This window comes from Cynocephalus volans, chromosome 4, assembly GCF_027409185.1.
Source record: "Cynocephalus volans isolate mCynVol1 chromosome 4, mCynVol1.pri, whole genome shotgun sequence".
Lineage (NCBI taxonomy): Eukaryota > Metazoa > Chordata > Mammalia > Dermoptera > Cynocephalidae > Cynocephalus > Cynocephalus volans.
In genome coordinates this window covers 86,047,958-86,074,498 of record NC_084463.1, presented here as the reverse complement: position 1 = coordinate 86,074,498, position 26,541 = coordinate 86,047,958, and the positions used below count along the sequence as shown (strand labels likewise).

Below are 26,541 nucleotides of genomic sequence, written 5' to 3'. Positions count from 1 at the left end.
AGGTGGGAAAGAGGACAAAGGACGAACTCCTCAGACACCAGCAGTGGGGATGAAGATGAAGATCATGGGTCTGAGGCTCCAGCTTATCTTCCTCAGGGGACACCTCAGACTCAGACTCCACCTGAGCTTTAGTGTATGCACAAAGGGTTGAACAGAGAGCTTTCCAGCAAAAGCCCAGGGCATCCATGTGAAAGGGAGAGGACCTCCTCCTGCCCGTTTTTACTTCCCTGCTTTATTCCTTCCTTCTCCTCTTCCATACAAAGTAGAACAGGTTGGGAAGAAGGGAACTTGAAGCAGTACTCTCTATATCAGGTCCATAAACATGGGAGGAGGCAGCCCTCCTGAGAGAATATAAGTTTGAGCCATTATCCCCCCGCACCACCCAATACCACCCCCAGAGTAACTTCACACAATTAAGGCTCTTTGGATAAACAATGAGATGATTGGATTGGGGGGGCCACATTGGATTAAACCAAATATTCCTGAAGCAAGAAACTTTGCATTCCTGATTTTCTACCTGCCAGAGGTGGTAGGAGGACACCTATTAGCCTGTGACTCCTCCCTTCTCTGTGGAACTGTCCTTTGGAACTCCTGCACTGAATCCAGGGTGGGGAATATTTGAGAGGTAAGGTAGGTGCCTCGAGAAAATTGCTGGAATCCTGATTAATTTTCTCTACTCCCTGAAGTAAGGAGTTGGCTATTCCCACAAGTGGGAGTGGGCAGAATCATGTAGGCAGCAATATTTCTATATGTGTATATATGTGTTAGCTCTCAATGAGACTTCTCACTAACTTCAAAGAAATGAATATTAAAAAAAACTTACCTATACTAATTTAATGAACTCCTCCGTAGTATCAGTGCTTTATGACTTTGGGTACTACCTCTTTTGTAGTGTCTGCATTTATTCTGGGCAGAAGCTCCAAATCCTTCCTATTGCTCCAGGGCAAGTGAATCTCACACTTAGCATTGAGGATAGATAAAGGAATACATAGGTAGACACAAAGACAACTAAAAAGATATAGAGATAGATACGTATACTACTCTGTTTTGTCTGTCTGTAAATTCACTAGTATGGCATTGCTTTAATTATGTTCGTTACCTGTTGTGCTTGAAATTCTTAAAGCTACTGCCTTCTCTTTCTTTTTCCTCTGTTTTCATACTTCGTTCTCGTGAATATTTCATAACAAAAGTAGTGGTATCCTTTTTTTTTTTTTTTTTTTTTTGTCTTTTTGTGACCGGTAAGGGGGATTGCAACCCTTGGCTTGGTGTCACCCACACCGCGCTCAGCCAGTGAGCACATCGGCCATTCCTATATAGGATCCGAACCCGCGGCAGGAGTGCCACTGCGCTCCCAAGCGCTGCACTCTCCCGAGTGCGCCACGGGGCTGGCCCAGTGGTATCCTTTTTATATCTACTGTTCCAAGTGTTTACTTTGTTCCTAGATATTTTGGTGAATCATAGTGTTTTTCTCAGTTTCAGAAAACAATGGCAATGTTTATAATCTTTATATCTCAATTTTCTTTCTCTTTTCAAATTGTTCTGGATTCTCCAAACACATGTTAAATAATGGCATTGATACTGACTTTTAGACTAATGAGTAGAGAACTTGTAACCATGAAAATCATGCTAATATACACATTAAAATAAATTATAACATTATAAGAAAGTGCCTGTTTACTAATACTAATTTGCCTTAATGTATATTTTGTATCAACCTATCATCTATTAATGCAACTTTTCCTTAGTGTATTAGTCAAGTTTCTCCAGAGAAACAGCACTGATTTTATAATTTTATATGTTATGTATACTTGTATACATAATATGATTTATAATAAGGAATTGGCTCACAACATTATGGAGACTAAGTCGTCTCACGATCTGCCATCTGCAAGCTGGAGGCCCTGGAAAATGCCAGTCATGAAACTTAGTCTGAATAGGAAGGGCTGACACGCAGGGAAGCAGGTAGTGTAAATCCCAGTGTAAGAACAGAAGATGAGGTGAATGTCCCAGTCCACCTGGAAGGCAGGAAAAGAAGGGGCGAATTCTTCCTTCCTCAGCCTTTTGCTCTATTTAAGCCCTCCATAAACTGGATGATGCCCACCCATATAGGGGAAGGCAACTCATATTACTGAATCTACTGATTCAAATGCTAATCTTGTCTTGAAACACCCTCATGGACATACTCAAAAATAATATTTAATTTGGGCACCCCATGGCAAATCAAATTGAAATATAAAATTAACCATCATACTTAGTACAGGCAATTGAAATAATGAATTACTTAATATTAAGTCCTCAATACATTCCATAATTAAACTCATTTGTTTATGCTGTAGAGAAAATATTCCTTTCTTAGGTCAGGAATATTATCTATGTAAGGCTTCCAGATATATTAAGTTGGCTACTTTCGTTTTTCATGATCAAGATTTGTTTTTCCCAGAGTAATAAAATCTGAGGTGGTGAGGGGACGGTATACTTACTAAATATTATATTGAAGTGCATGGCCTTTCCACTCTCCTCCCCAGAAAATGTAGTTAGGGGAGAACTTGAGGATAATCACTCACTGAACTGTTCCAAACACACAGACACTGAGACTAGACTGGATTAACATTTACTGTTTTGGTTTGCAGAAAATCAGAAAAACTGAATAGTAAATATGCAAGAGCTCACCTAGGTGCTGTAATGTGCCTGGCAACATGAAAGACCAGAGCAAGGGTAGATAACCTTTTTTTACCAGTGTTAATTGAGCTAGGGTCTTCGAGGAACTAGTAGGTAGAAGAGAAGAAATGAGATGGCAGAGTTATACAGTTCATACATTTAACGTTTATTGGCTGTCATTCATCAGGGTTTGCTTTTCGTCAAGTACAATAAACTCCTTGTTTCCTCAACTTGGCCTACTCAGTTTCCTTTCCTGCTTTCTATTTTGTGGTGATCTGTGTTCTCACCATAGTCATTTCCCTTTGTAGCATGAACTCTTCATGCCCCATGCTTCTATCATTCCTATAGTGACAAATCCCAGATTGAAGTACAGTCCATTTATCTACGGAAATTCAGATAACGAACCAATTTTCTCATCGAGATCTCCATCACAGAATTCATCCTACTTTTAAAACCTGATGCATCCTTGGCAATGAACCCACCAATTGCCCACCAACACAGTGAAGGTGACCTATCCTCTCAACACATAATCAGCAGGTGAGCCCCAGAAGGGTGGCATAGAACTGCCAGGCTGTAGCAGGGTTTTAATAAAATTTCTTGATAATTACATTTTCTTCAGGTTTTGCTAGTTGTTACATACAGAAGATAGATTAGTGAAAGAGAAAATATAACTGCTGACAAATATTTTGACATCTAAAGAAAACAGGAAATAAGACATAAAGATCTTCAAAAGTTTTTTCTTAATTATATATATGGTGCAGGCTCAAATACATTTTTATGGTTTCTTTTACTAAAACCAATGTTTAAAACCCATTTTGAGTTTTTACTGAATAAACTGGCAGGAAAGTAAAATACAGGCATTTAGGATTCAGAAATGACTAATACTTTTACTGCCTTTAAAGTCTTATAGGCAGTTTCAGTAGTATGCTAAATTAAGTATATGCTTTTATTATCTTTAAATTTGGGGGAATTTATCAATTTTTATAAGAATTCCAGATGGCTGACACATTCAATTTATTTGGAAGATCCTGTTGTAGGTTGTGTAGCTTGTTTCCCTCTTTGACCTTAAACTTGCAAAAGTAGCTTTAAAGACATAATTCTTTTTGCCTCAAAACCAGCAGATACCATAAGTCACATTTGCCACTAGGTAACAGTAAGGTATAGCTCAGGCTAAAAGTAAGATGACTGATTTAAATGGGGCTCTGCTTGTGATTTTACATCATGCATTTTCAAATTCATGAAAGTATTAGCAATAATTCATAAGTATTAGCAATAATTATCCTTATGCTACCTATCCCAGATATCTTGTACAAAGGGGTCATAACTATCATCTTTATATTATTAGCCCAGTTCTTGTTCTCGTAGATGTCGGATCCTCATTGTGGTTAAATGTCTTTGGTTAAATGTCTGGGCTGGCCATATCCTCCATTCTCTGATAGCCGGCTGAGGCTCTTCCCCAACGCAGAACTCTAGAAAAGCCCTGACCTACAAGCTTGACTTCCTTGTGGGACTTCATACACAGTTTGAGTGCGCTGTCTACTAGGCTGAATGGAGAGCTGCTGTGTCTCTCTGATTCCTGGGAGGGAGAAGAATTATATGAATGGGTTGTCTGCACAGTACCAAGTCCTTCCACTGCCTTCATGGGCATGTCTTTCTGTCTCTCTTCCAGTGAGTTGGCTTCTGCAACACCAGAAGCATGAGGAGGTGGCTCTGAAAGTCCTTTTAGAGAACCTATTTTATTTTCCTCTGGCCTGGCTGCTTTTGCTTTCGTTTTGAGGGACCAGTTTCTCAAACTGGCTATACCATTTCTCAACCATGTGTTGAGGTGAAGAGTTATAGAACGCATTCGTGAATGCCACCCTCCACTATCCTTATTTGTATTGATGAGGTGGCTGCTGCCCTGCCCTGATGACGGACCAGGCATTCCAGAAATGAAGTTGGAACTGCTAAAGTCAGAAGAAAGCTCTCCCTGTTTTCTTTGAGCCTGAAAATTGCAATCTATTGGAGAGGGAGTTTCAGTGGGTGTAAACACGGAATGTTCAGAAATCTGAGAAAAAGGACTGTCCTGACAGCTCGCTGATGAGCCAGATGCGGAAGTGCCTGGGGAGGATGAGCTGGAACAGCTAGTCTTTGGGCAAAGGCTTAATCTTGGGGGTAAAACCTTCTCAGAGTTTTGGTTTGTGGCACTACTCTTGCCCAACTCAATCCCCATGACCAAACTCTGATTAATAAGCTTTTGACCCTCCATTTGCAAAGACTTATGCTGTTTGAGATAATCCTCCTCTCCCTGCAAGAGACCAGCTTCACAGCTGGTTTTATGTTTCTTTGAATCAATCCCCCTGAGATAGATCAGTTTGCTGTGCTGGTTATCTATGTTGGGCTCTGAGCAGTGCCAGTGTGTCCTTGAACTCTTGAGGGTACCTGTTGTGTGTGGCAGGGAGTATCCCGATGTATCTTCATCAAAGGGCTGGTTCCTGGAATGATCTTGTGAGGACATATGACTATATGATGCCACAGAAAAGGACACTGGCTTGGACTTAGGGAAAAGTTTTTCATGATTTCCTTCAGTACCAGACATGCTTTTGTTCTTAATGTTTTGATTGGTGGCATTTTTCTTGCTGACATTGGTGCTTGTGACTGAACTCTGTTTAAAACATATCTTGGACTTAGGGAAAAGTTTTTCATGATTTCCTTCAGTACCAGACATGCTTTTGTTCTTAATGTTTTGATTGGTGGCATTTTTCTTGCTGACATTAGTGCTTGTGACTGAACTCTGTTTAAAACATATCTTGGACTTAGGGAAAAGTTCTTCATGATTTGCTTCAGTACCAGACATGCTTTTCTTCTTAATGTTTTGATTGGTGGCATTTTCCTTGCTGACATTAGTGCTTGTGACTGAACTCTGTTTAAAACATATCTTGGACTTAGGGAAAAGTTTTTCATGATTTCCTTCAGTACCAGACATGCTTTTCTTCTTAATGTTTTGATTGGTGGCATTTCTCTTGCTGACATTAGTGCTTGTGACTGAACTCTGTTTAAAACATATCTTGGACTTAGGGAAAAGTTCTTCATGATTTGCTTCAGTACCAGATATGCTTTTCTTCTTAATGTTTTGATTGGTGGCATTTTCCTTGCTGACATTAGTGCTTGTGACTGAACTCTGTTTAAAACATATCTTGGACTTAGGGAAAAGTTTTTCATGATTTCCTTCAGTACCAGACATGCTTTTCTTCTTAATGTTTTGATTGGTGGCATTTTCCTTGCTGACATTAGTGCTTGTGACTGAACTCTGTTTAAAACATATCTTGGACTTAGGGAAAAGTTTTTCATGATTTCCTTCAGTACCAGACATGCTTTTCTTCTTAATGTTTTGATTGGTGGCATTTTCCTTGCTGACATTAGTGCTTGTGACTGAACTCTGTTTAAAACATATCTTGGACTTAGGGAAAAGTTTTTCATGATTTCCTTCAGTACCAGACATGTTTTTCTTCTTAATGTTTTGATTGGTGGCATTTTTCTTGCTGACATTAGTGCTTGTGACTGAACTCTGTTTAAAACATATCTTGGACTTAGGGAAAAGGTTTTCATGATTTCCTTCAGTACCAGACATGCTTTTCTTCTTAATGTTTTGATTGGTGGCATTTTCCTTGCTGACATTAGTGCTTGTGACTGAACTCTGTTTAAAACATATCTTGGACTTAGGGAAAAGTTTTTCATGATTTCCTTCAGTACCAGACATGCTTTTGTTCTTAATGTTTTGATTGGTGGCATTTTCCTTGCTGACATTAGTTCTTGTGACTGAATTCTGTTTAAAACATATCTTGGACTTAGGGAAAAGTTCTTCATGATTTGCTTCAGTACCAGACATGCTTTTCTTCTTAATGTTTTGATTGGTGGCATTTTCCTTGCTGACATTAGTGCTTGTGACTGAACTCTGTTTAAAACATATCTTGGACTTAGGGAAAAGTTTTTCATGATTTCCTTCAGTACCAGACATGCTTTTGTTCTTAATGTTTTGATTGGTGGCATTTTTCTTGCTGACATTAGTGCTTGTGACTGAACTCTGTTTAAAACATATCTTGGACTTAGGGAAAAGTTCTTCATGATTTGCTTCAGTACCAGACATGCTTTTCTTCTTAATGTTTTGATTGGTGGCATTTTCCTTGCTGACATTAGTGCTTGTGACTGAACTCTGTTTAAAACATGTCTTATCCCCTTCCTGGAGAGATTGATTCTGCTTCAGATAATCCTCATCTTTTTGAGAGAAAATTGCAACATGGCTGGACTTGCATAACTTTTTCTGATAAAACTCCCTGAGAGAGGAAAGCTTAGAATCTAGATAGTTGGTGCAGGGCTTCGAGCAGCGCTGGAGTCGACTCAGGGTTTTTGGAGCATCTGTTGCATCTGAGGACAGGTAGCTGGGTGAGCACAAGTCAGATGGGGCACTGAAATGCTCCTGCAGTGGAAGAGCCTCTCTGTACATCACTATAGCGGTCATCAGCTTGGATTCAAGAGGCTGGTTCCTTTGAATGTCTTCATCTTTAGACTGATCTAAGTCAAAGTCACTCGGGGTTAAAAAGCCTTCAACCTCAGGCTGGTCAAGGTCTTCCATCTCAGGCTGCTCGAGGCCATCAGCCTCAAGCTGGTCAGGGCCTTCGACCTGAGGCTGGTCAGGGTCCACAGCCTGCAGCGGGTCAGGGTCCTCGGCCTCAGGCTGGTCAAGGCCTTCGACCTCAGGCTGGTCAAGGCCTTCCATTTCAGGCTGGTTAAGGATTTCAGCCTCAGGCTGGTCAAGGCCTTTGACCTGAGGCTGGTCAAGGCCTTCGGCCTCAGGCTGGTCAAGGCCTTCCGCTTCAGGCTGGTCAAGGCCTTCGGCCTCAGGCTGGTCAAGGCCTTCGGCCTCAGGCTGGTCAAGGTCTTCCATCTCAGGCTGGTCAAGGCCTTTGGCCTCAGGCTGGTAATGGTCTTCCATCTCAGGCTGGTCAAGGCTTTCGACGTCAGGCTGGTCAAGGCCTTCTGCCTCAGACTGATCAAGGTTTTCAGCCTCAGCCTGGTCAGGGCCTTCGGCCTCAGGCTGGTCAGGGCCTTCGACCTGAGGCTGGTCAAGGCCGTCCGCCTCAGGCTGGTCAGTGCTTTCGGCCTCAGGCTGGTCAAGGCCTTCGGCCTGCGGCTGGTCAGGGCCTTCGACCTCAGGCTGGTCAGGGTCTTCCATCTCAGGCTGGTCAAGGCCTTCCATCTCAGGCTGGTCAAGGCCTTCAGCCTCAGGCTCGTCAAGGCCTTCGACCTGAGACTGGTCAAGGCCTTCGGCCTCAGGATGGTCAAGGCTTTTGGCCTCAGGCTGGTCAGGGCCATCCACCTGAGGCTGGTCAAGGCCTTCAACCTCAGGCTGGTCAGGGTCTTCGACCTCAAGCTGGTCAGGGTCTTCTATGTCAGGCTGGTCAAGGCTTTCGGCCTCAGGCTGGTCAGGGTCTTCGGCCTCAGGCTGGTCAAGGCCTTCCAGCTCAGGCTGGTCAAGGCCTTCGGCCTCAGACTGGTCAAGGCTATACACCTCAGGCTGGTCAGGGCCTTCAACCTGAGGCTGGTCAAGGCCGTCCGCCTCAAGCTGGTCAGTGCCTTCGGCCTCAGGCTGGTCAAGGCCTTGGGCCTGCGGCTGGTCAGGGCCTTCGACCTCAGGCTGGTCAGGGACTTCCATCTCAGCCTGATCAAGGCCGTCAGCCTCACGCTCGTCAAGGCTTTCGGCCTCAGACTGGTCAGGGCCATCCACCTGAGGCTGGTCAGGACCTTCAACCTCAGGCTGGTCAGGGTCTTCGCCCTGAGACTGGTCAGGGTCTTTGACCTCAAGCTGGTCAGGGTCTTCTATCTCAGGCTGGTCAAGGCCTTTGGCCTCAGGCTGGTCAGGGCTTTCGGCCTCAGGCTGGTCAGGGTCTTCGGCCTCAGGCTGGTCAAGGCCTTCCAGCTCAGGCTGGTCAAGGCCTTCCACCTCAGGCTGGTCAAGGCCTTCCACCTCAGGCTGGTCAGGGCCTTCGACCTGAGGCTGGTCAGAGTCTTCGGCCTGAGGCTGGTCAGGGCCTTCGACCTGAGGCTGGTCAGGACCTTCGGCCAGAGGCTGGTCAGGGTCTTCGACCTCAAGCTGGTCAGGGTCTTCCATCTCAGGCTGCTCAAGGCCTTCGGCCTCAGGCTGGTAAGGGCTTTCGGACTCAGACTGTTCAGGGCCTTCGGCCTGAGGCTGGTCAGGGCCTTCAACCTGAGGCTGGTAAGGGCCTTCGGCCTCAGGCTGGTCAGCGCCTTCGGCCTCAGGCTGGTCAGCGCCTTCGGCCTCAGGCTGGTCAGGGTCTTCGGCCTCTGGCTGGTCAAGGCCTTCAGCATCAGACTGGTCAAGGTCTCCCATCTCAGGCTGGTCAAGGCCTTCGACCTCAGGCTTGTCAAGGCCTTCCATCTCAGGCTGGTCAAGGGTATCCACCTCAGGCTCCTCAAGGCCTTCGACCTCAGGCTGGTCAAGGCCGTCCTCCTCAGGCTGCTCAAGGCCTTCGGCCTGAGGCTGGTCAGGGTCTTCGGCCTGAGGCTGGTCAAGGTCTTCGACCTCAAGCTGGTCAGGGTCTTCCATCTCAGGCTGCTCAACGCCTTCGGCCTCAGGCTGGTCAGAGCCTTCGGCCTGAGGCTGGTCAGGGCCTTTGGCCTCAGGGTGGTCAGGGCCTTCGGCCTCAGGCTGGTCAAGGTCTTCCATCTCAGGCTGGTCAAGGCCTTTGACCTCAGGCTGTTCAAGGCCATCGGCCTCAGGCTGGCCAAGGCCATCCACTTCAGGCTGGTCACGGCCTTCAACCTGAGGCTGGTCAGGGCCTTCGGCGTGAGGCTGGTCAGGGTCTTCCATCTCATGCTGGTCAGGGTCTTCCATCCCAGGCTGGTCAAGGTATCCCATCTCAGGCTGGTCAAGGTCTTCCATCTCAGGCTGGTCAAGGCCTTCGACCTCAGGCTGGTCAAGGCCTTTCGCCTCAGGCTGGTGAAGGCTTTCGGCCTCAGGCTGGTAAAAGTCTTCCATCTCAGGCTGGTCAAGGCCTTCGACCTCAGGCTGGTCAAGGCTTTCGGCCTCAGGCTGGTCAAGACCGTTCGCCTGAGGCTGGTCAGGGCCTTCGGCCTGAGGCTGGTCAGGGTCTTCCATCTCAGGCTGGTCAAGGCCATCAGCCTCAAGCTGGTGAGGGCCTTCAACCTGAGGCCGGTCAGGGTCCTCGGCCTCAGGCTGGTCAAGGCCTTCGACCTCAGGCTGGTCAAGGCCTTCCATTTCAGGCTGGTCAAGGACTTCAGCCTCAGGCTGGTCAAGGCCTTTGACCTGAGGCTGGTAAAGGCCTTTGGCTTCAGGCTGGTCAGGGTCTTCCATCGCAGGCTGGTCAAGGCCTTTGGCCTCAGGCTGGTAAAGGTCTTCCATCTCAGGCTGGTCTAGGCCTTCAACCTCAGGCTGGTCAAGGCCTTCCGCCTCAGGGTGGTCAAGGCTTTTGGCCTCAGCCTGGTCAGGGCCTTCGGCCTCAGGCTGGTCAGGGCCTTCGACCTGAGGCTGGTCAGGGTTTTCGACCTCAACCTGGTCAGGGTCTTCGATCTCAGGCTGCTCAAGGCCTTCGGCCTCAGGCTGGTCAAGGCTATCCGCCTCAGGCTGCTCAAGGCCTTCGGCCTCAGGCTGGTCAAGGCTATCCGCCTCAGGCTGCTCAAGGCCTTCGGCCTCAGGCTGGTCAAGGCTATCCGCCTCAGGCTGCTCAAGGCCTTCGGCCTCAGGCTGGTCAGAGCCTTCGACCTGAGGCTGTTCATGGCCTTCAGCCTGAGGCTGGTCAGGGCCTTCGACCTGAGGCTGGTCAAGGTCTTCCATCTCAGGCTGGTCAAGGCCTTTGACCTCAGGCTGGTCAAGGACTTCCATCTCAGGCTGGTCAAGGCCTTTGGCCTCAGGCTGGTCAAGGCTATCCGCCTCAGGCTGGTCAAGGCCTTTGACCTCGGGCTGGTCAAGGCCATCCGCCTCAGGCTGGTCAAGGCCTTCGGCCTCAGGCTGGTCAGGGTCTTCGACCTCAAGCTGGTCAGGGTCTTCAATCTCAGGCTGGTCAAGGCCTTCGGCCTCAGGCTGGTCAGGGCCTTCGACCTGAGGCTGTTCAGGGCCTACGGCCTGAGGCTGGTCAGGGCCTTCGAACTGAGGCTGGTCAGGGCCTTCGGCCTCAGGCTGGTCAGGGCCTTCGGCCTCAGGGTGGTCAAGGCATTCTGCCTCAGGCTGGTCAAGGTCTTCCATCTCAGGCTGGTCAAGGCCTTCGACCTCAGGCTGTTCAAGGCCATCGGCATCAGGCTGGTCAAGGCCTTCTGCCTCAGGCTGGTCACGGCCTTCGGCCTGAGGCTGGTCAGGGTCTTCCATCTCACGCTGGTCAGGGCCTTCCATCTCAGGCTGATCAAGGTCTTCCATCTCAGGCTGGTCAAGGCCTTCACCCTCAGGCTGGTCAAGGCCTTCGACCTCAGGCTGGTCAAGGTCTTCCATCTCAGGCTGGTCAAGGTCTTCCGCCTCAGGCTGGTCACGGGCTTCGGCCTGAGGCTGGTCAGGGTCTTCCATCTCACGCTGGTGAGGGCCTTCCATCTCAGGCTGGTCAAGGCCTTCCGCCTCAGGCTGGTCAAGGCTTTCGGCCTCAGGCTGGTGAAGGCCGTTCGCCTGAGGCTGGTCAGGGCCTTCGACCTCAGGCTGGTCAAGGTCTTCCATCTCAGGCTGGTCAAGGCCATCAGCCTCAAGCTGGTCAGGGCCTTTGACCTGAGGCTGGTCAGGGTCCTCGGCCTCAGGCTGGTCAGGGCCTTCGACCTCAGGCTGGTAAAGGCCTTCCATTTCAGGCTGGTCAGGGACTTCAACTTCAGGCTGGTCAAGGCCTTCAACCTCAGGCTGGTCAAGGCCTTCTGCCTCATGCTGGTCAAGGCTTTTGGCCTCAGCCTGGTCAGGGCCTTCGACCTGAGGCTGCTCAAGTCGGTCCGCCGCAGGCTGGTCAGTGCCTTCGGCCTGAGGCTGGTCAGGGTCTTCGGCCTGTGGCTGTTCAGGGTCTTCGACCTCAGGCTGGTCAGGGTCTTCCATCTCAGGTTGGTCAAGGCCTTCAACCTCAGGCTCATCAAGGCCATTGACCTGAGACTGGTCAAGGCCTTCAGCCTCAGGATGGTCAAGGCCATCGGCCTCAGGCTGGTCAGGGCCTTCAGCCTCAGGCTGGTAAGGGTTTTCGGCCTCAGGCTGGTCAGGGCATTCAACCTGAGGCTGGTCAGGGCCTTCGGCCTCAGGCTGGTCAGGGCCTTCAACCTGAGGCTGGTCAGGGTCTTCGGCCTGAGGCTGGTCTGGGTCTTCGACCTCAAGCTGGTCAGGGTCTTCCATCTCAGGCTGCTCAAGGCCTTCGACCTCAGGCTGGTCAAGGCCATTGGCCTCACGCTGGTCACGGTCTTCCATCTGAGGCTGGTCAAGGCCTTCGGCCTGAGGCTGGTCAGGGTCTTCGACCCCAAGCTGGTCAGGGTCTTCCATCTCAGGCTGGTAAGGGCTTTCGGCCTCAGGCTGGTCAGAGCCTTCGACCTGAGGCTGTTCAGGGCCTTCGGCCTGAGGCTGGTCAAGGCCATCCGCCTCAGGCTGGTCACGGCCTGCGGCCTGAGGCTGGTCAGGGCCATCGGCCTGAGGCTGGTCAGGGTCTTCGACCTCAGGCTGGTCAGGGTCTTCCATCTCAGGCTGGTCAAGGCCATCAGCCTCAGGCTGGTCAGGGTCTTCGACCTCAGGCTGGTCAGGGTCTTCCATCTCAGGCTGGTCAGGGCCGTCCGTCTCAGGCTGGTCAGGGCCTTCGACCTGAGGCTGGTCAGGGCCTTCGGCCTGAGGCTGGTCAGGGTCTTCCATCTCAGGCTGGTCAAGGCCTTCCGTCTCAGGCTGGTCAAGGCCTTCGGTCTCAGGCTGCTCAAGGCCTTCCGCCTCAGGCTGGTCAGGGCCTTTGGCCTCAGGCTGGTCAGGGCCGTCCGCCTCAGGCTGGTAAGGGCCTTCGACCTGATGCTGGTCAGGGCCTTTGGCCTGAGGCTGGTCAGGGTCTTCGACCTCAGGCTCGTCAGGGTCTTTGGCCTGAGGCTGGTCAGGGTCTTCCATCTCAGGCTGGTCAAGCCCTTCGGCCTCAGGCTGGTCAAGGCCTTCGACCTGAGGCTGGTCAAGGCCTTCTGCCCCAGGCTGGTCAAGGCCTTCAACCTCAGGCTGGTCAAGGTCTTCCATCTCAGGCTGGTCAAGGTCTTCAGCCTCAAGCTGGTCAAGGCCTTCGGCCTTAGGCTGGTCAAGACTATGGTCACTGAGGGTTAAGACAGAGTCCATCCTTCTGCTACTCTGGTCAAGTTTATTTGCCAAGTCACTACATGGAGCATCCACATCCCCATTTACTTCATTTTCCAAGCTGTCATGGGAAGAGTCACTTGGTTGGAAGCAAGAGATAGCTGTCAAAAAAAAAACCAGACCATGGTTAACATATTTACTTACCATAAATATAGCCCAAGCTGCCTTAAACACAAACTATGGTGCTTAGTTAAATTCTCTTTTCACATAGAGTGTTCAAATCTCTACTCTCAGGAAAGAAAGATTCTGTCACAATCTTCTCAATTGTTAGTGCAGAAGAAAAATAAACTGTTGGGGTATACTGTACTAAACTTATCTCAGTTCCTGACAAAACGTTTCTTAAGGTTTTCTCAAAACAGTGAAAATGTTATAAGACCATGAAAAGGTTAAAAAAAAAAACCCAAACCAAAACAACAGCATAAGGGAATTAATACTAGGTATACCCAGATTCCAAATAAGACTGCCTTCAACATGGATTGTTGGTGTTTATACATGATTAAGTGTAGTCTTGGGGAAACCATTTACTAACCCTATTAGTTCCTCTTTTACAAAGTTCTTTAATATCCATTACCTTAGTTAACCTTTACAATAATCATTAAGTTAGATTTTATTGTTTTCCACATTTTACAGATGAAGATACTGATGTTCAGTGGCATAGAATAATTGGTCAAGGATGACATAACTGGCAGTAGAGGAATTCTGGAAGGTTGTATGTCTTTGAATTCAGCACTTCCCCCACAAAATGATGCTAGTTTTCAAACTGTTTCATAGCACACTAGAATCCTGAGGTGTCTCGGGGACCAGTAAGAGGAAGGAGAAAAAGGAAAACAAGAACAAAAAACAGGTCTGCATCTACTGCCTCTGGGCCTTCTACCCTAGTTTTAACAACAGCAATTCTATTATATATAGTAGGATTCTTCATAAAGTTTTACTAAAAAAAAAAAAAAAAAAGCTTCAAACTATAATGCCCCAGCACGCTGCCATTAAACATTTCTTGAAGGCTGGGACCTCATCTTACACATTTCTTAACCCCACCACACTGCTAATATACCCTGACCTATATAGCAGGACTTCTAAGGAAGGAACAGAGGCCCTGGGCCCCAGTGACCCAGGTCAGAGGCCTCTTTCACCTCAGCTGCTGTGGGCTTCTGGGCAACCACTGTCCCAGCATCTTCACAGACAAAATCTCTCTTTCTCACAAAAACCAACCCAATTATTCACAATACCTGAGGCATTCTCTCTAGTGTCACATCTCACTGAAGTCTCTCCTAAGAGGGAAGTAATTTCTTCACCAAATATCGTGCAGCAATTTTCAATCAGAAACTGTACAAGCAGGGGAACCTGTAAAAAAGGGAGAATGAACTGCTACTTTTCATATAACGTGTTTATAAATCACATTTTATGTGAATCTTGATTTTAACAAAAAATACTAAAGTATCCTGAGAAATTTATATGCTTTAAAAGTATACAAAATTTTCCCCTAAAAAATACTTTCAAGAGAAGTTTGGACATAGAACTTAATTTTAATCAGTGGCCTAAAATTATTTGTGTACTTGGCTTAATGCTAACATTTTATACCAATAGCTCTGTTTGTAAAATTAGGATAATTTCAAGTATTCTCTATAGGGTGTTTGGGATGAAGAAATATATTTTGTTATTAAAATTTGTAAAGTATTATTACAAGATAAAGACTTATGCAAAGTACTTCTTGTGTAAAGGACAGCTTGTCCTAAGCTTGGGAAGAGGGCTCCTCTGTGGGTATATTGTGAAGGACAGAGACAGCTAGAAAGAACATTTGTGTTTTTCCTGACTAGTGTCTACCTATGCACTTGTCTGACTAGCTTATCCACTGTTGCCTTCCATAAGCTTCCGAACTGAAAGTGCTTGTGGGGGTAAGAGTTTACTAGGGGGCTTTGTGCATCCATTGAGATGTACTGGAACCTTTCTGTAGTTTCTTACCCCAGAAGCTGAGGCCAAGGGGCAGGAGGAATGTTGGGAGCAAAGGAAACTAATATCCCCAAACCCTTTATTAACTGCCAGGCACTACAGGAGTGTGATTTCAAGTAACTACAGTATTATCACCACCTCCATTTTTCAGATGAGGACATAGTGGCTCAGTATAACTGACTTTGCCTAAGACTGTACATCTGGCAAATGGGGGGCTGAGAATTAAACCTTGGCTTGTCTAACTCCAAAGTCCTTGGTTTTTTTTTTAATTTAATAATCATATGAACTGCTTTATTATCACTTTATGGTTTAAGTCAGTCATAGAGTTTAGCCTCCTTAAAGGGAAAAGAGAAGAAATCCAAGTGCAATCTCTTTTCTGCTTAACAATCACCTTCCTATAGCCTATTAGGATAGGATAAAACACTTCATAATCAGTAGACTCAGTTTATAAGGAGGTGTGCTTAAGTTAATTAAGAAACTGTCTTTCAGAATTAATGCTCTGAATTTTGGTTTCAAATTGGGGACTCAGTCCCCCAGGGCATAAAAATGAGAAACTTCTTTACCTTTTTTGTAAATTCACTTTCTACTTCTGGCCTGGAGGAAAGAGGAGGCCAAAGTATGCTTGGAGCGATACACACAGCTAAATTATATGCAGTCATCTGGTTACACGAGGACTGTTGTTCGATGTTGTGTAATACACCAAAAAGATACCTTAGGAGAACAACATTTGCTCTTGGAAGCTGGTCTAATAGCCTAAAGACAGAAAAATGTGCTGTTTAAACATTTCATTAAAAAACTTGTAAAGATGGGCAACCCTAACTTTGCATAAGGAACTGTGCAAGTCAAGGGGGTGAATCAGGAACAGAGTTCAGATATGCAGGAATTTCCGTTAACGTGGTACCATACAAAGTGAGGACTGCCTATACAGAAAGAGAAAATTTTAAAAAGCACTGGGGATTTATTTTATTTTTTTGTACACTGCCTTCACAACCCAATGAAAATGTAAAAGAATGCAGAAAAATGTCCCATAAAAAAGTGCTGCCTGAAAAATTTCCCTGAAACTAGTACAATGTGTTTTAGCTGAGGCAAATCCTATAACATTTCAGAATATTCTCAACCAAAACCCACAAAGTTTTCTGATAAACTTTAACAATGATTAAATTTAAAGTGCTTCTTTATTTCCAAGTAGCAACACAGAAATGCTGTCTCTTGGTGAGAACCCAAACCTTAGCTATTAAGACTTTCAGGTCTATTCTGAAAGCTTATGCTCTGCTACACCAGCTTCCAAGGCCAATTTTGTCCCAAATCTCTGTTTCATTGGTATCACTTTCACATATATGTCAAGCTTACAATAGTACATTTTCTACTGTTTTCATTTTGTCATTCATAAGGGATTTTATATATTTTTTTCATTTTTATTGAATCAAAATTGATTATACATATTTTGGGGGTTCAACATAGAGATATGTTGACCAAGCAATATTACTAGCCTAAGTATTGTTACAAATCATAATTATTCTTTACACCCTTTGTCCAATCTCTCCCCATACCCCCTGTAATTACCCTAGATTTCTTCTCTCCTTCTTAAAGAATAATGGTTACTCTGTTGATTTGTTGCCTAGATGATCTGTCCAATGCTGAGAGGTGTGATCAGGTCCCCCAATATCATCATAGAGCAGATGCTTCTCTGTCACTCTGAAATGGGCTTTGTGGAGAGAGACGTCCTCCTCTTTTCTTTATCTCTGCTGGTGACTCTCCTTGTGTCAGTGCATTCCAGGGGCTGGTGGACCATTTGCATGGTGGTTGTGACATCTAGCTGCTTTCATGGCAGCCATGGTTATTGTGACGGCTGTGATGGGCCACCCACATGGAGGTGATGTTTTTGGCATGCTTCTTGGTGCTGCTGGTGTGCCTGGTTGTGAGGAGTGTCTGGTCCCTGGCTCCATAGCTTGGGTCCCCAGGTGGGCCCCAAGGAACTGGAGCGGTGCCTGGTTGTGGGAGGTGGTTCCGGTCCCTGGCTCCATGCTTCAGGTCAGCGGGTGGGCCCCGAGGAACTGATGCGGTATGTCTGGTTGTGGTTGGGGGTTCTGGTCCCCTTCTCCATGCCTTGGGTCCCCAGGCAGGCCCTGAGGTGCTGGCACAGTGTGCCTGGTTGTGGGAGGGGGGTCCAGTCCCCACTCCATGCCTCATGTCCCCTGGCAGACACCAAGGCACTGGTGGTATGCCTGGGCTGGAACTAATTTTTTGTCCTTTTCATCCCACTTCCTATGGGAATCAGTACTTGAGCTGTGTGGTTGAGCTAAATTGCTGCTTTGTTGCTGTTTCCCTAGGGAAGCCTTTTCTTGCAGCTCAGGGTTTAATGGTTGACCTTATAGGTACTTCCGCCTCTCCAGAGACCTGGTGCACCTGGGTGGTGTAGAAACTATGATCTAGGCCTGAGTTCTTCCATCAAACTGCACCCCATACAATTCTGCATTCCGGACCAGTCTCCTCTGAGTGGTCCTGTGCTGACTGGGGGTCAGATCGGCTGTCCTTGCTGTGTCCCAGTGTTCTCCTGGTGGGCCTGTCTCTCACACTGCCCATGCTCCAAACAGTTCCCATGGGACGGGGCCTGCACTGGTCCCTTGCGATGACTCATTGGCCTCTGAATGGCTCCCCTTTTTCAGCTGTTCTGGCTCCTCCTGCGTGGCTCCACGGGAACCCAATTAGTGGTCTTGCTCTCCTGGGGGCCACCAAGGCCCTCTTCTTCCTCCCTGCTGCCTCCAAGTAACTCCATCTGAAGGACACAGCTGTGGCTTCTACCGGCTCCTGCTTCATGCACTCAGCAGTTCCAGCCTTAAAGTGGCTGCAGCATGAAATGCTCAGAGCAGTTTTTTCTTTCTGTCATCATGGTTTCTCCCACCTTCATGAACTCCATAGGTCTCTCCTTCTCTTCCCCTGAGCTCCAGCAGCCCCAGCTTGGCTGATGTTACATTTTTACAGTTGTAAATTTGTTGATTTGTGGGAGAAAGAGATGCTGGGGACCGTCTATTCTGCCATCTTGACCAGAACTTGATACAGGATTTTTAAATGATCATTCACCAAAAATGTTTTTTACTACCATTTGGAAAACAGATAAGCTGATATTCATGACTACTGCTTTTTTCAATAAGAATCTGCAACCTGGGGGGAATAAGGTAATCTGCCTCCTGTTGCACAAACAGCAGAGAGGTCTTTCTTCAGTACAATGGACTGACAATGAGTATATTTTGTTAGATAAGTTATGAAGAGATTTGAAACAGACCAAAAGATTACTGGGTGTATTTAATGGCAAATAAGTCATCTAGCATATGCTTCTGGGTTATCTGTTTCTATGGGGGCTCTGAGCCTTTGAGCTATTTTACTACTCCACATGTTATAGATAACTGATAGCAGTGTACCTAATACTTGTCTACAGACTTGAAAAATTCTGTCTGATGGAGAGACAACTGATTGATCTGCACTCATGTTTAAAAGTTGCTCAAGAAAAAACTGTACTAAACAAGCACACACAAAGAAATTATATTGGGATTCTCGGGTTTTCTCCTAGTATCTTTTACAGCACAGATTATACTGCATTGTAATTCACAATTTATCTACTTTACTCTATCAGACTGCAGACTGTGAGTTCCTTGAAGGGAGAAAATAGGTCATTTTCTCTGTATCACTTCGGTTGCTGAAGACAATAAGGAGTCATCTGGTTAGTTAGATATTTACTAAAATTAAGACCATAAACTATAGATTGGGCCTACATATTAGGTAGTAAACGAATGCTTTTCATTTCCTACCAGATTCAGATATACAGAAGGTATACAATGTTCAAGTATTCCATGTTAATAAGATGAGGGAAAGAAACAATAACAATGACAGAAGCCAGCATAAATCTATTTTCAAACTGGTCCCTGGGACCATGACTTTGATAATTGTCCTTATTTTAATAGACAAGCTTATAAAAGCTTTGTAGAAGTATTTGTGAGACATGACCAAATTAGAATAATTACCTTTGAATTGTATTTATTTTCTCTTCATTGTTTCCTTGATCCATTACACAGACCCAGTGATCGTAGAGATTTGATGAAAAAATGCTTCCAGGAATATTTCGCAGAAATTCCTTACATTGATGGAAAAACAAACATTTTAAATCATTATTCTCATGCCAAATATGTATTGGAGAAATAAGAAAGAAAACATCTTGTTGAAAGTTCTGTGAAGTCCTCCCTTCTTCGTACTACACAGAGCTCTGTGCCTGCTCTCCACTGACTTCTGCACATGGAAACACGTGCTTTTATTTTTTTCTAACAAAAACCATTTGGACAACCAAAGTTTGGATGATGGTGAGAAAGATAAAGGACAACCTATTTGGGCCAAAACCTCCTGTTTTATGTATTTTAAGCAAATTGGTACTTTATAGGGTCTGGCAGTAAACAATCTTAAATCCTTTTTTCCCTCCTTTCCCTTAAATATCTAGTCCAAGGAAATGCACCAAGATATCTGTGAGATTCATAATCTGGTAATCATTCATTTGCTCATTCTATATATATTTATTCAACACTCTATATGTATTTATACATATATGTCAGGCACTGTTTGAGGTGCTAGGGATAGAGGAGTGAATAAAACAAGTCCATGCTAAATAGTATGTCCATGGTACAATATCCTTTCTTAGAGATCCCATTCTGCGGAGACCACTGGCAGGGCTAAGTGTGGTGAAACTAGATGATGACACAAACAGGATATGACCAAGGGCATTTGCTGTTTGGATTTTTGTTTATCAAAAGCTTAAAAATAAAACACATTTGGTCTTGGTCCAAGAGTTCATTCTAGGCCAATTTTCTCTGTTGCTTTCGGTATGGCAACAAGAAGGCCAAGCTTGCAGTCTCATCTCCCATCAGTAAACTTTAGTCAGAGAAAACTCAATTCTTTGTCAATGCCAAGCACAGCCCCAGCCACAGTGGAAGTCATGACTGAACTGCTGCTATGTGTCACATGGGAAAATATTAATGGGGGACAAGAGAAGGCTAATCAACTGTAACTGAGATTCTAAGATAATTTGAAGAACATCCTTCTAGTCACTCTGTTAACATATTTTTTTTAGAGTGGTTAACAAGAAGAAGGATGAATTAATTCAAAGTTTTCCACTGTTCTATTGTATCTTGCAGTAGAAATATACCTGGATACTTGTGGTTCAGATATATTATCACAAAACTTACCTTTTTGGGTAAAGCTATGGAATTTTCATAATTCCAAACTAATTTTATCTGCTGCACTCACTTTAAAAGTCAGTTAGAAGAGGCAAAATTTGTTATTTTAAAACGGGGTGCTGACAATAGCTCTCTTTTTAAATCTCATTGGAAAACATACTTATGATCTGCCTTCAAGAAAAACATCATTAAATCTTAAACTTACACTTAAAAGATAATAACTCATAATATCTCAATGAACTCTCCCACAGCTGGAATAACAAGTTATGAAATAGAGCCATCATCACAGCTGAGAAGGATGTGCGAGCCGGTTCTGAATTACAATCACCAACTCACAGAAACCACAGCCCAGACCATCAGCAGAACTCTCCAATTCATTTGAGATGAAATTCTGCCAGATTAAATATGAAATTTTCCTTAAAGGTCTGATAGATCAAAGCTATAGTGTCTCAAGCAATTTTTGTCCAATTATAGTTTGAGAAGTTAAATTTATACTACACTACTTTAAAACAGTCTTAAAAATGAGAAACAAAAGTTCAAAAACTTTTGACAAAATTGATCTCCTTTCATGAAAGCACTTGGAAGAAATGTGACTAAAACACAGTTACATAATGATAAACCTTCAATTATTTGGAACCTATTTAACCAGACTCTTCAATCATTTGGATAATTTTTTGTCTTTTGCTTATTTTTGGAAAAATAATATTTCAGCAATCTAAAACACAAATGAACTCTTCTAGAACCATGCTTCTTTGTAATAGCCTCAAGAATTTAGCACAAAATTTTAAGAAGTATGGTGTTGTGAAGAACAGTACAGTAAGGAAATTCTTCTAAAACATTGGTTTTACCTTCCTAAATTGAGAGCTGGCAGAGAACCTAATTATATGAAAAAGAAAAACTCACATGCATATACTCGTATATCCTTGGCATATATATCTAGCTAAGCATACCACAGATATCCTTATTGTATTTCAGGACTGAAGAGTCATCACAAACCCTGTACAAAACAGATTAGTTGAACCTAGTTAAAACTCTCCAGTTCTCTTGAGTGATAACTTATTGCAAAAGTCCACAGCAGGGTTTGTTTAAGAGCAGACATGGCCCATTTACCCCAAAACACCTAGTGTTCATGAAGATATGCAGTAAAATTCTGAAAGCAGCTGGCCACTCAGCTGGAGTAGGGGTATGCAAAAGTCTTCTTTGCCATATTTTGCATCATTTGGTTTTTATGTTTCAGGCCTTGGGATGCAGGCTGTGGGCCTTGTCTCTACCTGTGGCTCCAGTATACCCCAACCCTTTGGGAGATGGGGCCCCCTTCTGCAGGTCTGCAGAAGCTACTACTGGGGTCAAAAGTTCTGCTTAAAGCTAGTTTTGACTCTAGGTTTTCCAAAAATGTATGACATTTCCAAGAATGTGAGGGAAGAAAACATTTTAGAACTCTGTCAGCCATGGGTAGATGTGACATAGTAACCATGGGTAAAGGGTAAGAACAATAGAGAATGTCAAATGTAGTAAAAGTGAAAGAAGGCCCAGATGTTGTAGCCGTTCTTACTCCACTTCCAAAGTAAAAGGCATTAGGGGACAAAGGAAGGAATATTTGTGGGCATGATGGTTATGTAAATGAATGCAATTTTCAGTCATTTCAATAGTTTTTTGTTTCAGTTCCAAGGCAAATGCTTGTTTATTGCAAGGTAAGCTGTAACTATCTTCGAAAACTTTGCCTTCATTAGGAAGGTAGTGAGATAGTGAGAAAATCATCATAAGCAGGATGCTTATTTTTGTAAACATGCTGTGTATGTTTTGATTATTTTAATTTTTAATTACAATTTTTCTTTTTGCATGGGGTGGCAGAACTGAAGAAGAGATTGGTGTGAGGTAAAAAAGTTTTTTTAAAGTATATCTGACATGTCATATCATCGGCAGTGCCTTTTAAAGTCCAATATTGACTTTTTGAAATGTTTTTAACCTTTTTTAGATTCTAAATCTACTTTGGTTCTTTCCAGATAGAAATAATGTTCATAATGAAACAAAACAAAACATAAAATGTTTAACATGCTCCAGAGCTACACCACGGGGTGGATAAAGGGAGAACTTTTCCTACCTTTAAAACAGATGCTATCACAAAAATACATTCACAGTCTAGGTGTACTTCGACTCCAGAATTCAGTTTCTCTTTTAGCTCTCTGCAGGATTTCAGACTGGCTGATAGCCTGAAGATTCCTTTTGTTAGGGGTCCTTTTTGATTAAGAAAGTAAAGCATATCCTATGGGGAAGCAAAGGAAACAAAACAAAAAAGCACTTCACACATACATGCAAGGGAACATGTACTGCAGCTACTAGAGGACAGATTAAAAGCACTGAAGGATTGGAGCTGGATGGACAGCTAGAAGGATTAAAGTCAATCTTTTAGAGAGTAGAATGGTGGTTACCAGGGGCTGGGGATGATGGTGGGGGAGTTAGGGAGATGTTGGTCAAAGGAAACAAAATTTCAGTTAGCTAAGAGAAATAAATTTAGGTGACCTATTGTATAACATGGTGATGACAGTTAATAAAAATGTACTAAATTCTTGAAAATTGCTAGGAGAGTAAATTTTAAGTGTTTACTCACTTTGCTTTCTTTCTATTTGTATGTCCTCTGCTTGCAGTGTAGGAAGATAATGGGTTTTGGAGACAAGCAATCCATGGCATTTAAAATCTAGTTATGCCACTTATTTACTGTGTAACCCTTGGTAAAGTTCCGAGGCTTTTTTTTTAAATTAGTAAACAAAGGAATGATGACAATAATAACTACCCTCTGTATTTGCTGTGACAGATAAGCTGTGAAGGGGCTAGACTAGTGTCTGGCATTTATAGATGCACAATACAGCATAAAATGCCACACATCTAGTATAGTGCTTGCAGGATACTGGATACTCAATAAAAATGTTGGTTAACAGTGATTATTTAATATATCAACACAAACTCAGTGGCTTTCAACTGACCCATTCTATACACAAAAGATAACTAAATGCCAGAGAATGTATCTTTATTCTTAAATACTTGAAATACAAATAAAGCAGTTTTAAAAACTTTAAAAAATATGATTAAGTAGTCTCTGTTGGTGAAGTGGTTAAAAAAAAAAACCAGACTTTCAGAACAATATGGAGTTGAAGAAGGATTTGTGAGAGATAGAATATGGATTGTCTATCTACAGAGCAAATTCCAATTTACCTGAGCAGGCTTATATGGCTCTTTCTTGAAACCAGTAGTCTAGATTATCTCTTATGTCTTCCTTATGATTCTTCAATAGCTAAGTCAGATTTTAATTCTTTTAAATAATGATAATAGAGATTCTTAGCTAAAGCCAGGGATGTCTATAATCTCTCCATCTGGGGACAGGTTTACTTTCCAGAGTTCCCCATTCCTAAAATTCCTTTCCCATTACTTTACAGGCCAAAATGAGACTTACTAAGACAGGTTTGGGCAGATTATCATTCTCACAAATATTTGGCAGAGAAACTCCAAACAGCTGTCCTGGCACAGGAGATGTTGGAGATATGGGCAAGTTGTGCTGGTGAGTGCTAGAGCCTCGCCAAAAGGCCCAGTTTAAGATAGATCTTCTCCTCTTAAATGTCTTCTGATTTGAATCTAAGGCAGAATTGAGAGTATTAGAAAAACTAGTTTAGTTTACTTAACTTTATTTCTATAATTTCCATTTCACTATATGTTCGTTACTATGGCTCAGAAAAGAAATGCTTATAGATGTCCTTTGTTATTGACAATTCAACCCATGAAATTTCTCTATAATATTCTGTAAATTAAGGAAAAATCAACTAAGGAAGAATCAAATGTTTGGTTCTTCTTCTATCCATTTCTGAGACACCACTGGTATGTTTACTCGAGTTCTGGCACTAAATTTCAAAGGTGAAAGAATGGCTTCCTATTGAAATATTACAACTTAAAGCAAAAAGTGTTTTCCATACTACCATATACATTTTCCCATTTTAAAGATGAGACTGGGCATCCAGAAATTTGAAGACTGAATTATACTACAATTAAATCATGAGAAAAAGCAAGCAAGGAGGAGGGAAAGGGGAAGATGGAGGAGAAATAGGAAGAAGAGGAGGAAGAGGAGAAGAGTTGTTGTCCCTATTAAGATGTTCTATGGAAACAAAGAATGCTTTATTGCCTGATGTCCAACTCTACTACTGACAACAGATACAGGAAGGCAATGTCCTTCGTTTTTTCCCTTTCTTTGCAACTGCAAAGACTTTCCTGTATCTTTTCAGTTCCTGACTTTAAGACGTATGCTTAAGGCAGGATGGATGGGTGCAAACATGACTGAGACTTGCCCTTGCCATGGTGACATTTATAATCTAATAGGGAACAAGACTGGTGGTGGGGTGGGAGAGGGGAAAAACAAGTATATTAATAAATAAAACATCATAAGGGAGGAACAACGGACCAAAGGTATTCAGAAGAAAGTAAAGCACATTGATCCAGTACGAGGGAGAGGAGTGATCCTGGAGGCGTTTGCATTTGATTTGGATGTTTTTTAGGCAGTTGGCAGGTATGGGGATCCGAACCCTTGACCTTAGTGTTTATAACACCGTGTTCTAATGAACTGAGCCAACTGGCCAGCCTGATTTGGATTTTGAATGAATAAGACTTCAACAGACAGCATCCAGCGTAATGCCTTGTACCTAGTAAGTACTCAATTGTTGTTGAACAATGATTGAAACTGAGGAGAAATTTAAGTGGAAAAAAACAACATATACAAAGTAGGCAGAAGTAAAAAGGGTCAATAGTGAGTTATGATTTTGATACCATAGTGCTGAAATTTTTGTCATGTGTCTAATTTTAACATGAAAGTTAGTTTGCAAATGATCTGATACATAAAAAGGTTCCATTTTTAAAAGTTCCACTTCTAAAAGTGGCTGGCTCCTTCTCTCCCTCTCCCTTCCCCCAACACACACACACACACACACACACACACACACACACACACACACACACACACACACACACACCCCAACAACTATAACCTCTACACAAGTGAATGAAAATAAACCTACCTGTAGTCACTAAAGAGTGATCAAAAGAAGGTAGATACTGAAAGTAAAAGTTTGACCCTTCGAAGAAGGGAATGGCATGGCACTGAATGTTTCCTATTCTTATAGCTTTTATCATGAAGACAGGCCCCAGGGTGGCGGGGCAACTAAAATTTGGAGAGAAACCGGAACACTTACTGGCTTGGAGAAATAGAGAACAAAGATAAAGGTACCCACAGCAGCTGGAACGTGAGAGGGAATCACAGAAAGGACAAAACCTGACAGTGGAAGCCCCAAATATTGTACATTCAGTTCTGCCCAAATTGCTGGCTAACCCCTAAAGCATGCATTCCTGGGGCAGATTCAAAACATCTTGCAATTAAGGCTAACAGAACCAAGATATGAGAGGCCACAATACCCAGATAGCACTCACTCACGGTTTGACTCAATTCTCTCTAAGCATCGTCAAATACTAACTTTAAAGAAGTCTTTTATCTCGTTTGGATATAATGTACCTTAGCATTTTATTTTCTCAGAATAACCTACTTAAACCAAATATTTAAAAAGCCAAGTTGTGAGAGGAAAGCAAATAAGCAACATTTTATCAGATGACCTTACGACCATCATCCACACTTCACTCCCTTAGGATACAGTAAGTACGTCGTCAATGTACACACAGTCAGGTGGGCAAAGCTCTTTGGCTTTGAACTCAGGAGCCTAGTGACTCTTGGTTCAGACACTTATTTAGGCAGGTTACTTAACTTCTTTCCTTAACTTTAAAATGCAAAGGATAACCTATCCCTCAAAGGCTTACTGAAAGGATCATGCAAGATAATGTACGGAAAGTATTACTTTGCCCGAGGCATGGGTCAAAGGAATCTTGATTAAAGCTGCCAAGAGACCAATCTACTCCTCAAAAACAAGACCTCCTCTCTGTACTTACTCTCCATTTGGTTTAACAGCCTTCTGGAGGTATGTAGACATGAAAGAATACCACTACTCTATTAAGAATTTTCTTCCTGCTTTGACACTCCCAACCTACACCATTTTAGAAAACAGAAAAAGAAATGAAACCCTTTCTGAAATCCAGAAAGGGGTTCCTGTATGTCTAGCAATGTCAATCTGGGCAAATGTTTGTTTAGTATGTACCATAATATATATGCTGAGTAGCTGTACTCAGTCTGGTTTGCTCACATTTAACCTGGTTTTACTATTTCTATAACTATGAGATTTACTTGATTTTTTAGCTTTCACATTTCTTAAGAAGAATGCTCTATCACAAGTTATAAACTCAGTTATTCTATGAATGTAGACAGAGGTTTAAGTGGAAATTGAGTTCTTTACT

The 26,541-nt window shown here is 43.8% G+C and overlaps 1 protein-coding gene across 1 annotated transcript in view; it reads right to left on the bottom strand.

Moving 5' to 3' along the window:
- Positions 1-2,800: 2,800 nt before the first annotated feature.
- Positions 2,801-26,541, bottom strand: part of LOC134374920 (rho GTPase-activating protein 20-like) — a 100,998-nt gene continuing 77,257 nt past the window's right edge. The window contains exons 12-19 of the mRNA XM_063093077.1: positions 23,615-23,793; positions 22,268-22,429; positions 18,967-19,076; positions 15,511-15,700; positions 14,227-14,341; positions 12,952-13,101; positions 6,783-7,263; positions 2,801-5,237 (exon numbers count right to left, since the gene is read on the bottom strand). Coding sequence (XP_062949147.1) covers positions 4,058-5,237; positions 6,783-7,263; positions 12,952-13,101; positions 14,227-14,341; positions 15,511-15,700; positions 18,967-19,076; positions 22,268-22,429; positions 23,615-23,793 — 2,567 coding nt within the window. The 3' untranslated portion in view covers positions 2,801-4,057. The remainder of the gene's footprint in view (positions 5,238-6,782; positions 7,264-12,951; positions 13,102-14,226; positions 14,342-15,510; positions 15,701-18,966; positions 19,077-22,267; positions 22,430-23,614; positions 23,794-26,541) is intronic.